The sequence below is a fragment of the Nuphar pumila genome, chromosome 1 (genome assembly GCF_984573655.1).
Source record: "Nuphar pumila chromosome 1, dmNupPumi1.hap1.1, whole genome shotgun sequence".
Lineage (NCBI taxonomy): Eukaryota > Viridiplantae > Streptophyta > Magnoliopsida > Nymphaeales > Nymphaeaceae > Nuphar > Nuphar pumila.
Genome location: NC_143249.1, coordinates 34,071,071 through 34,083,731, shown reverse-complemented (window position 1 = coordinate 34,083,731; position 12,661 = coordinate 34,071,071). Strand labels below are relative to the sequence as shown.

The 12,661-nt window shown below is 38.5% G+C and overlaps 1 protein-coding gene across 1 annotated transcript; it reads left to right on the top strand.

Annotated features, from left to right (window-relative positions):
- The first annotated feature begins 3,392 nt into the window (after positions 1-3,392).
- LOC149848645 (BEL1-like homeodomain protein 1) lies at positions 3,393-10,728 on the top strand. The gene is made up of 5 exons (XM_089996650.1): positions 3,393-3,654; positions 4,006-5,096; positions 6,751-7,127; positions 8,944-9,004; positions 9,569-10,728. The coding sequence occupies exons 2-5, from the start codon at positions 4,236-4,238 to the stop codon at positions 10,457-10,459; spliced, it is 2,190 nt and encodes a 729-aa protein (XP_089852776.1). The 5' UTR covers positions 3,393-3,654; positions 4,006-4,235; the 3' UTR covers positions 10,460-10,728.
- The last annotated feature ends 1,933 nt before the right edge of the window (positions 10,729-12,661 follow it).

Sequence of the window (12,661 nt, the reverse complement as noted above, 5' to 3'; positions counted from 1 at the left end):
CGTCAGGCAATGGTAGTACTAACCGGAACATTTTCCGATTTGTTGCTTGCCAGAAAACAATCGGATGTGTCACTCCCATTTTTTTCCTTTTTTTCTAAAAAAATGCCATTCCTTGTCTTTCTGGCCACCTACCCAAATCAGTTATTCTCTGGCCAATAGATCGCCAGAAAATAGCTAGATTTTCTTATTTATTATTTTCAGTTTTTGGTATGAAAACTTCAGTTTTCTTGGTTATCATCCTAACAGTTTGAAATTGAGTTTAGGATAAAACCAGGTTTTCCAAATACCTGTTTTTAACGTTTGTCATCCAAACATGGCCATGGGCAAAAATACATCACATCTTTTTAAAAAAAATGAAAAAACAAAAAAAAAATTGTCAGTTGTTTTAATATATCACATATAACCCTTTTTATACGCATTGTATAAATTTTAAGAATGGCCTTCTCACAAACTATTTCAGTTTATTTTATTATTTAATTATTTTTACAAATCAAGAAAATTTTCCTCTGTCGTCTTGAGAGAGAGAGAGAGGGGGCTTTCCATTGCGTGTTGGGAGAGGATAACAATAATACGAAGATTACGGGCAGTTCGGTCAGCTGCCTAACACGTGTCCTGACCGCTGCCCGGAACGGTCGGGCAGCCTCAGGCCCCAACTACCAAGAAAAAAGAAAAGCCCTCTCTCTCTCTTCCCTAATTGGTTGGCGTATTGACTTGTGGAGAGGCTCAGGGTGGGGCCCGCAAACCCATACACCGACACCCACATGACAGGCGTTCATTGGATGACAATGCCATGTGGTGGCCCATCACTCGTTGCAGCCAGAATCTCCGGGGCCTACCAGTAATGGGCGAAAGGTGGGGTTTGAGTGCCCGGTGACGTTGCTCCATCGATCTTACGACACGTGTCTCGTTCGGGGTCGTGGAGACCGTCGGATGCTGAAACAAAAAAGTCCAACTGAACCATGCCCGGCTGCCTGGAACTTTACGTTAGCTGGCAAGTTGGTTTGTACTGCTATTGAGGTGGGCCCAACCGGCCTACCCCCATTTAGTGCTTGTCCACGTGGCGTTATCACCTTGGGCCCCACCTGGCTAAAGGGGGACGAAATACCCACCCTTTCATCGCAATCTCTTGGCTACCATCTCTTTCTTTCTCACTCTATCTCTCTAAATTGATACGAGTTAACCACAACATTTTTCACATGGGTTGTGAAAAAAAAAAGCAGTACATGTTTCAAAAGAAATTAACACAAATAAAATACCCTTTGACAGTCACATGCCACATAAATTCTTGGAATATCTTCTAATTTTCCAGAATTTCCTGCTATCTGTAATAGCCAGAAGAATTTTATAATAGCTATAAAATTTTGAAAAGGAGTTGCATTTCCAGTGGTCAAGACTCTAATTGCTGTGGAAAAAATATAGGAATTATTTTCTCATGTTTCATGGCTGAGAGAAATTTGATCTAGCTTCATCAATAGCATCCAAACGCATACAATTTAGGTGTGAGCTCAATTTGTCGTGAGGAAGGGATATTACAAAAATTAAAGAACATACTAGACTATATCTTAATTAATAAGTAGCTAACTAGGGTACTAGCATGTTGGGTGATGGTTACTTATCAAGTTATCAATGGCTTAATTAACCACACGATAATAATGGGGTGGTACCCACGGTGTGACCCACATGATGGTGTGCATGTCGGCCCGCTGATGCATGTGATGCATCATGTTGATCGCGAATCTTTGATCCAACGGTTGGAAATTGATTTGCAAAAATTGGGTGTCAATGTGATGACACTTGGCAGCCCGGTGCCCTAACCAAGATGGTGTCGGTATGGTGCAAATTGAATAGGCCCAGGTAGGGTTCGAGAAATGAAGGGTTTGTGCCGGGACCATAATTGAGAAAAAATAAAGATAAGAAAAGGTGGATTAGGATTAGGGATGGAAATGAGAAAGCATTTTTGGTAGAGGTCCAAGATGATAAACAATTGCGTGTTGAAATAGGGTTTCTAGAAATGGAAAGAAGGAAAGGAGGAGGGGGGGGGGGGGGGGGAGAGGGAGGGGGCATTATAGAGAAAAAGCGTGCTCTCATAACTACACACATTTATTACTATTTTCTTTATTCAAATGTATAATGTTAATATACCAACAATTTCTAACAAATGAAGTTGTCATAGTGAGTTGTGGGACCTCTCTCTCTCTAATACAAACTAACTAAAAAACTTTAAATAAAAAAATGAAGAATTTATTCGTCGGTGTTAGTCAGGAAATATATACCTCTTCTACGCAATATAAATGGGTTATGCCAATTTTTTATGTAAAGAAAATGTTTAAGCTAGCAAGAATCTATCTACCAACACATTCTAACAAACCTCGTTAGATGCTCTCTCTCTCTCTCTCTCTCTCTCTCTCTCTCTCTCTCTCTCTCATATTAAACAACAATTCAAAACTCACAATGGCCTAAATAATAATTTTCGAATGGGAACACAAGCTTGAAAGAAAAATAATTGGTGAATTTGTACTCTCTCTCTCTCTCTCTCATATATCCAAAACAACAATTTAAAATTCACAATAACCTATAATAATTTTCGAATGGGAACAAAAGCTTGAAAGAAAAATAATTGGTGAATTTGTTCTCTCTGTCTCTCTCATATTTCAAACCATAGATGAATTATTGAAGAATAAAACTTCGAATGCAAACAAAAACTGAAAAGACAAATTAGAGAATTTGTCCACCACTTACTAATTTCCACACACCAGCACATCCATTTGGCCCACCACCAAAGAGCAACCCTCTCTCTCTCTCTCTCTCTCTTTATCGTCATCTTCTGGCAAAGGTTGCATGTAAAGGTATGGCAGGAGATAATTAGGACGACGGTTCTTACTTTTTTATATTTTCCAATTTCTCTCTCTAATTTCAGTGAAGCGTTCAGCAGTGAGGACGAAATCTCGACGGTCTTCCATCCATGGTCTCTTTCACGTGATAGCAAAGTAGAGAGAGAGAGTACAAAATTTGAGGTATTGCAGAGTTGTGTCATCCATAAAATTTGGACTGTTATTCATGTTAAAAACACTAAAAAGAAACACAAATCTTTTTTTGTTTTGCGTTAGATCAAGATTAATTTTTTTTTAACTTTCTGTTCTTACACGATATAAAGTTATAAATACTCACCACTGACTACTGTTTGTTTGGTATAGTGGTGGTGGGTGAGAGTGTTTCCTTCAATTTCAATTCATCCCACCAGAAAATAGTATATAAAAAAAACCATATTTTATACATAATTAGACAAAATAAAAGCATGATTTTAATGTCAAGGAAAATATGGGTTTTCTTATTTTCTAAAGTTCACCTAATTTCTTGTATAGAAATAGACGTTTCCTCGTCCTTGAGATCCTTCTGACACAAAGAGTGGTCTTTTGTGTTTTAAATTTCAACCTTGTTGCTTCCTTCCCTTTCCATTTTTTTTTCTCATTTCTTTTGTTGATCCATCCTCTTCTATGAACCGACGTGCGTGCCTGCATCTATTGATGGGAGAGAGGGTCAAATCATAGAAATTCAATCAGCAGGTTGGATCTTGATCCCTTCTTTGATCCTTGTGCTCCATCAATTGGAAAAGGACCAAAGTGGGTTACGTTAAACTCAAACAACACCAACATGGTAATTGATGAAAAATTATTATTATTTTATTCATTTTGTTAGTATAATAGGAAGCCTTTTTAATTCCACAAGTCATCATCTTGCTCTTTTTGTTTCTGGCTGTAGGTATCCCTTCTGACATCCCCTTGGTGTGTCAGTCAGGAACTTGTATAATTTTTTTCATATTTTTCTTTTTCAATCTCGGGTCGCTATAACTCCGCAACCCTTCAAATGGAAGAGCATGTGTACAAGGACATGTTATAAAGTCCATGAAGAAAAAATCAAGCAAAACGAAAGAATCATGTTTTGCCATATCCTTGTCTTTGTTCCTTGTCATTGAGTATTTGAAGCCTTTTCCCCTCTTCTTTTCAGGTTTCTTGAGACAAAAATGGTGGAGATGGAAATTTGCTCCATGTTATGATTGGACATGAGATTGTCTAATGTTTTGGTACTTTTCTAGTTTCGAGAACCTGTTCTGCCTCGAACACTGGATCTGCTTTCTTCATCGCGACGCCTGATGGGGTTCCTGCTTTCATTATCAATTGGGTGATTGATTTGCTTCGTGATAATAACTGTTTTTGGTCTTGTCAATTTCGGAGGTCATGGCAGCATACTTCTCTGGCAACGCTGCAGACATTCAGTCTGCAGATAGTATGCAGACGCTGTACCTGATGAACCCGGGATATGTTGGATTCCAGGAGGCAGCAGCACAGGGAAACGTGGTTTTGATAAACCAACATGCCGGAAATTCATTGCAGGGGAACCAACAGCAATTCATTGGCATCCCACTCCCGCAGACGGCTCAAACCTTCATGGGCAACCAGGCTAGTGAGATCAATTCAGCCTTCATGGCCTCCAGTCTCAGGCAACAAAATCTATGGAGGAACAACACAAGCGAATTGTCGTTCGTTCAGTCGATCGATCAGACCAGCGGGACAGCCGCAGGTTCTTCCGGGAACCCATTTCAGATTCCGGCGATCACCAACAATTCCGGCCACCAATCGATTGGGGATATCCCTTCGCAACTCGGGCTAAACCGGGAGCAGCAGGGCGGGTTGTCGCTGAGCCTGTCCTCATCACCGGTGCAATTCATGGCGACGTTGAATTCTTTCCAGTCCGATGCAGCGGCCGCGATGGTGCCACCGGCTGCTCCCGGAGGGGGAGATGAGGAGGGAAGAGGTGAGGAGAGGAGGGTGAAGTGGGAAGATGGGTTGCAGAGTATTCTGTTGGGGTCCAAGTACTTGAAAGCTGCACAGGAATTGCTGGATGAGGTGGTGAACATGGGGAGGGGGCTGAAGAGCGAGGGGGGCGGGAAATCGACGGCGAAGGAGGGGAAGATCAAGAAGGATCCGACGGCTGTGGATGCAGAGGAGGCTGGAGGCAAGAAAGGGAGTGAAATGACAGCAGCAGAAAGGCAGGACCTTCAGATGAAGAAGGCTAAGCTGGTCACCATGCTAGAGGAGGTAAGAACGCAACATGGTTTTCTTCTTTTCTCTTCTTTTTTTGGTTATTTATTTATTTATTTACTTGTAAAAAAGAAATTTGTCTTTATTTTTAATTTTTCGTTTTTCATGACAAAAAAAATGGAAGCAGTGGGTTTTCTATTTCTTTTCTTTATTGTGGAAGCTAGATTAAAAATTAAAAATTAAAAATTAAAAATTAAAAATTAAAAATTAAAAATTAAAAATAAATTTTCAATAGAAAAGATTGATTTAGACAATTAATGGGCATTGTTAATGATTACTTCTTTCCTATTTTGACGAAATGATTTGAGGATTGGTTTGTTTGAGTTAGAAAATATCTGAAATGATTTTAGATATATCTTTGCTACTATTGAGAATTCAATGACCTATCGACTTCAAAACAGAAGAAAAAATAATTTCAGAATGGTACCAAAGCAAACGAAGGTGGCAATTAAAACTTGAAACAACTATTTTTTCTTTTTTTCTCAACAGATAAAGCTGGGGTTAGGCAGACCCCTACCAATTATACAACCATACCATTTGGGGTTCGAACTTGCAACGTCCCAACACAAGGTGGCGTGCACTAACTGCTCCTGCCAGACAAGCGGAGCCCCCGTTGGTTACTTTTTCTTTTTTTTTCTTAATACAGAAAATCGAGGATTGGATACTTTGAGGATAAATATCGACGGACACAATAAATCTCTTTCCTCTTTTTGTTTTTTTTTCTCGTGTGAATGGTTGAAATTCAATGATTTAAGTTGGAAAAAAAATTATGAGAAAATGTATTTGAAAGAGTAAACTTCACCACTTTGCAAGATATGTTGCAGAGTTTAATTTTCTGAAAAATGGTGGAACTCTCAATATACAAAAAGGCAGAGGATGAGTAACATTTCCTATGTTCTTTCTTTTTCTTCCCTTAAGATAAATGGGTTCGATTCCTGCAAAATCTAACCTATAAAGAACTCAGGCGATAAGTTTTGAGTTCTGTTTTTTCAGGACACATAGCTGTGGCTCAAACTAGAACATAAATGTCTGCTCTGTTCTCAAAATCTTTTGAAACTTGGTTTCTTTTTATATTTGCCTGATAAAAATTATCCAAATTTGTTATCTTTTCATATTTCCATGATTCTTGAAATAAATTTGTCAAAGTATTTCGTGTTTTCTGGTGGAAATAACTGAGCCCAGTTCGTGTTCACAATTTTTTCTCAAAAGGACCCAATAGATACAATCACCAAAAAATATTCGGCTAGCTTGTAACATTCAAGTTTACATAAAGATTCCAAGGATTCCAATTTGACCGAATTTATGGTTTATTTCTGCCATTTTAGGTGAAAATTAAGTCAACCCAGATTCTCATTTTATTTTTGTTTCTTGGTGCAATACAATCTCTAACATCCCATTATTTCCCACTTTGCAACTAAATTTTCTCCACGCAGTACTAATTTTCACTATTCTTATTTTATGATTAAGGCTAGTTAGTCTAAAACAAACCCCAAATATTTCACATCTATGACTAATCTCTCATGGATTTCATAGTTTTGTTTTTTTTTATTCTACTTTAATGAATGTAACTTCCAAATTATATAATGGTTGATCTTTTTCACCTTCATGCTCTTATCCACACAATCTCTTTTGATGGTATTGAATATGTCAGGTGGATCAGAGGTACAAACAGTACCACCATCAGATGCAGATGGTAGTATCATCCTTTGAGGCTACAGCTGGACCTGGAGCTGCAAGGACATACACTGCTCTTGCACTGCAGACAATCTCCAAGCAGTTCAGATGCCTACGTGATGCCATCGCCACGCAGATCAGGATAACCAGCAAGAGCTTGGGGGAAGAAGACTGTTTGGGCAGTGGCAAGGCCGAAGGATCGCAGCTCAAGTATGTTGATCAGCAGCTCAGACAGCAGAGGGCTCTTCAGCAGCTGGGCATGATGCAGCACAATGCTTGGAGGCCACAGAGGGGGCTTCCGGAGAGATCTGTTTCGGTTCTTAGAGCTTGGCTCTTTGAGCACTTCCTTCATCCGTGAGCGCTCTATTCTCTTAGTGACAGTTTTTTGTTTAGTTTTTTATTTTTACTATTTCGAAGAATGGGGACAATCTGAGCTTTTCGCTTGGAACAATTTGCCAATCTAAGAATACAATAGTTTTGATAAGTTTTCTCATTTGTGAAAATTTTGAATCACACCTTTTATATCAACAACACCAGAGTTCATCTGTTTAAATAACCAAAACAAATTTAAAAGCAATGATATTTTCTAAGATATATAGCTATTTTTTTGAGGTCAGAAAAGTCGACTTCACTTTTCAAATTCCAATTACTATAGTACATGGTGTTACTTTTTAAAGATATGTTTTTGTTTTTTCTGTAAAACAAAATCTGTTCTACCCTTGGCAAAAAATATATATCTTAAAAATGCTATTAGTTTTAGAGTATTTTGATTATTTCAATCTGTTGAATGTTGCTGATATATATGTATATATATAGTCACTAAAATATGAGAACTACCATGTGAACTGTGCATTTTCAACATTTCTTTTGCAAATCCAACCATGTAGATGCTTTTAACGCAGTGAATTTGCTAGGAATCAACTGTTGGATCATGTATTTTTTGATAAAAAATATAATTTTTAGATGCATGAATATTTATGAGATTATGAACCATTGATTTTAAAGTCTTAAAAGATCATGTCAGATGATTCAAAAGCTGGTCCTTATAGAAGCATACAGATCACATCCACACAGTTAGATTTAAGAGAAAAGAACAAAAAAATCATGAAAATTGCAGTTCACATGGTAGTTCTCATATTCTAGTGACTCTCTCTCTCTCTCTCTCTCTCTCTCTCTCTCTCTCTCTCTCTATATATATATATATATATATATATATATATATATATATATATATATATATATATATATATACTGGAGTATGAATCGAGATTTTCATGGTTTTGTTCTTTGTGTTTTTCTTAAATCACACAGTTCGAATGCGGTCTACATGCTTGGTTTTATGGGGACCGGCTCTTGGACATAAGCAGGAACTTTTAAGGCTTGAAAGTTGACGGTTAAAATTCTCTTAATTAAATGTTTATCAAAAACTTCATATTTTTTTGTTAAAAATACAGGATTCGACAGTCGATTCCCAATTGCCTTTCAAAAAAAAAAACAGACAATTTGCAAAAGAAATGTCAAAAATACCTAGTTCACACTCCGTACACCGATAAACTTATTTCCAGTAAACATATTTTAGTGACTCTCTCTCTCTCTCTCTATATATATATATATAGAGAGAGAGAGAGAGAGATTTTGGCATGTGGATATTTTTTTGGCAGATCTGATCATACGGATGTTATCCCAGCGATAGAAATCCTACAAATAGACTCTTGGATCAAACCCTTGGATGTGCGATCTGTATGCTTCATTTGATAGAGATTGACCATTGATTCATGATTCCAATGGGTAACTTTTATAAAGCTTCAAAAAGAACAGCCTAAAACTTTCATAAAAATTTAAGCCCCAAAAAGTCATTTTTTCATAAAAAAAAAGATACAATCCAAGTATATCAGTTCTAGCAAATTAATAGGCCGTGTCGAATACATTTATAGATTTGAATTTTTGAAAATACCAAAAATACCCATCCAGATGCAGTTTGCATAGTGCGTAGCATTAGATAGCCTGAAAATCCGTTCTGCTTTTGTCTTTTTGTTGTATGAGAGTAATGTTAGATTTTCCGGTGATAGGTAGAGTTTCTTAAAAAAATAAATACGTGCAATTTACAGATGTTTCATATCGTAATTGTTATTACCCATCTGACTTTTTCTTTAACTTTTCTTGTGAGCAGATATCCAAAAGACGCAGATAAGCACATGCTTGCCAAGCAAGCGGGCTTAACAAGAAGCCAGGTTCTCTCTCTCTCAACATTTCATATTTTTTCAACTTTTTAATGGGTGAGACCTAAGGCACTGCAGATTATGTTATCTTGTCATGTAAGCAGGCGTGGCCACACAAAACACAGAAAATCGCTGAGTGCGATAGAGAAAATCACTACATAAGCACCAATTTTCAGCGTTTTCTGTGTTGCCCAAGTACTTTACAATCACTGGATCTGTTCCATTTTTTAAGAGCTTCAAAAATCAACAACCTACAATATACCAAAATTGCATACTCAAAAAACTCATATTTTTACAGGAAGAGAACCTGACACAAGATGTGATCCTAGCAAACAAACCATGCTCATCTATGAAACCAGATTGAGTCGATACAGTTTGCACCTATTATTTTTAGTTAAATAGTCATGTTGACGTGACCCTATATATATATATATATATATATATATATATATATATATATATATATATATATATATATATGTGTGTGTGTGTGTGTGTGTGTGTGTGTGTGTGTCTTCGGGAAAGATAAACCAATGCTAATGAGCACCAAATACTTTCATGTTTTCTTATGTGCAGGTCTCAAACTGGTTCATTAATGCGCGCGTGAGGCTTTGGAAACCAATGGTTGAAGAAATGTACATGGAAGAGATCAAGGAACACGAAAACGAGAATAACTCGGAGGAAAAAACCAGCAACAGTGAGATCAATGAGGAGTCGGCTACCGTGAAATCTACAACCACAGAGAGCCTCACTGTTGCATCCCAAAAGATGAACATCAAAAGCACTAACAACAAAAACCAAGACACTACCACTGAGACCAGAGCTTCACCTTCATTCATTTCCACTACAGCCACTGCCATAGCAAGCCTTGGGAACCTTAAACCCCCAGCCGGGTTCAGCCTAATTGGGCCCTCCTCTTCATCAAATGCACAGACTCTCCTTGACAATGAGTCAAGGTTCAAGCAGTCCACACCAAAAAGGATCACAAACAATGGGCTCCAAGATTTAAATCCTATTCCCTCCATAAATGTTGATGTAGATGTCAAGGCCGAGGGACCGAACATCGGCGGGTTCCGCATAAATGATCGGCAGAACAGAGATGGTTATGCTCTTGCTGCAGCAGCTGCCACTGACCATGGAGGGAGCTTTGGCACATACCAACTTGGTGATATTGGGAGGTACAGCCAAGAGACATTTGCACAAAGGATCACTAGCAATGGGATATCACTCACTCTAGGCCTTCCTCACTGTGACTCAGTACTCTCATTATCTGGGTCACAAGCAGCCTATCTTGCTAGTCAAAATATGGCAATGGAGAGGAGGCATGAGCTAGCTAGTGAACCTTCTGGTGATTTTTGCAGTTTGAACTCTATAGCAGCAGCACACCCAACTAATGCCTATGACAATATCAACATCCAAAGCAGGAAGCGCTTCGCTGCTCAGTTGTTTCCAGACTTTGTGACCTAAAACCTACCACTACATAAAAGCCTATATCTGTAACAATAGTAGCCTAGCTTAGCAGTATGAGGATATATGTAAAGATTACAATTCAAAAGCCATAGTTAGTTGCAAAATGTAAAAGCAAAAAAGACCAAAAAATAGAAGTAAACAAGAGTAGGTAGAGGTTATAGTATCATCAAGGGCTGTATATTATTGTCTTCATTGCAGAGAGCTATCCATCAATAACGTGGAAATATTATTATTCTAAAGAAATAAGTGAACATCAATATATTATGTATGGGTGACTCGTGATTATTGACTTGATTATTGTTTTTTTTTTGCAGTTGTGATGAAATTGGGCTATCCTTTATTATTTTATTTGTCATGATTGAAGTTTCATTTATTTTTATTTTATTTTTTTGTGAAAGTAGTCGCAGGGATATTTTAATTTTTTTAAATGAGTTGTTGGCAGCTGATAGATTCCAAAGCTATCCTTCAAAAGAGATTAATACTCCACTTACTCACCAGGATTGATTCCAAGATTATTCCTTCATTAACAGCTTGGGTTATTTTATACATTATTTAGTCTCTCTCTCTCTCTCTCTCTCTCTCTCTCTCTCTCTGTGTGTGTGTGCCAACACCACCACCAAACAATAATATAACATCATCAATATAGTTATTCATCATCATCATTACTGACAAGATGGATATATGCTGGGCATTTGCTTGTGCAGAGAAAAAATATAGCACAAAACAGCTATATTTGCTTGGACAAATATAGATATATGTGTGTGTGTGACAAGATGGCATTTGCTTGTGTAATATAACATCATCAATATAGCACAAAACAGCAAGGTTAGGACCTCTGCCTCGGGGGCCTATATATGCTGGGCATTCGCTTGTGCAGAGAGGTGACACCCATGAGAATCGAACTTTAACCGTTTGTCCAGCGACCAAGGCCTCACCCCTTGGCTGCTCTCTGGATCCCTGCTCATTACGCCAACACCCCTTGGGCACTTTAATGTAGTTAGTTATATTAGCACAATTAACGTTAATATGAGTTCAACTTTATTTTTGTCCATGGATCGAGTGCTAGCCAACTCGATTCAGGGGTTGTTCACCGAAGAAGAAATTGTCTTGGCGGTGCGGGAGTCATCTGGGTGGAAAGCTCCAGGATTTGATAGGTATCCTATGGATTTCTTTTGCATATTCTGGCAATGCGTTAAGAGTGACATTCTTAGTGTCTTCGCCGAGTTTCATCGAAATGGCCGATTGCCGGTTCATTCTCACCTAGCAATTGTGTCTCTTATTCCTAAGGAGGAAGCTGCATCGGATATCTCGCGGTTTAGACCTATATCAGTGTTAAGGAGTTTATATTGCATTATCGCCAAGGTCTTAGCTAACAGGATGCGGTCAATTGCTCCTAGGATTTTTTCAGAAGCTCAGTTCGCCTTCATTCCTAACAGAAGACTTCAACATTCCTTCATTTTGGCCACAGAAGTGTTGCACTCTCTCAAGATCAGCGGAGGGCCTTTTTCACTCTGAAGCTTGACTTTCATAAAGCCTACGACTCGGTTCATTGGCCGTTCCTCTTCAACATGTTGGCAAACTTGGGCTTCGGTAGGCGTTTCTCTAGCTGGGTGCATGAGCTGGTAACCAATGCCAATCACAGTTTCAAATCAATGGGGTCAATGGAAAATAGTTCAAACTTGGTCGTGGTCTTCGACAAGGATGTCCTCTGTCTCCGTTACTCTTTAACGTCGTCTCTGAAGGCCTGGTGGTCTTGGTTAAGAGGGCAGTGGAGGGTGATCTAATTGAATCTCTCGGTATTCAAGAGTGTCGTAGTCAAATCCTGACATACGCTGATGACATAATTATCTTCGGAAGGGCCTCCATCCAACAAAGGTTAAGATTCAAGCTTGTCCTTTTTTTTTCCAATCGATGTCAGGTCTATCATTGAACTACGAGAAGTGTTGTCTATCCATGGTCAACGCCCCTGCATCAATGTTGGACTTGGGCCAGCGGATATTCGGATGCTTGGTTTCGGATAACTCTTTCTCTTATCTGGGTTTGCCGCTTCAAATCAGTCGTGTATCAACGGCAGCCTGGAGCACCACTATCCAAAGGGTTCAGAAAAAAAATTTGGGTTGGCAAGCGTCCTACCTTTCTATCGCGGGTAGACTAACTCTCATCAAGCACGTTCTTTCTGCTATGTCAGAATTTTTTATG

What these genes read in the sequence shown, in the direction of transcription:
- LOC149848645 (XM_089996650.1), top strand. Translation starts at nt 4,236, where the DNA reads ATGGCAGCATACTTCTCTGGCAACGCTGCAGACATTCAGTCTGCAGAT. An exon ending in TGGTCACCATGCTAGAGGAG is followed by an intron (nt 5,097 to 6,750) that starts GTAAGAACGCAA and finishes TGAATATGTCAG; the next exon opens with GTGGATCAGAGGTACAAACA. An exon ending in CGGGCTTAACAAGAAGCCAG is followed by an intron (nt 9,005 to 9,568) that starts GTTCTCTCTCTC and finishes TCTTATGTGCAG; the next exon opens with GTCTCAAACTGGTTCATTAA.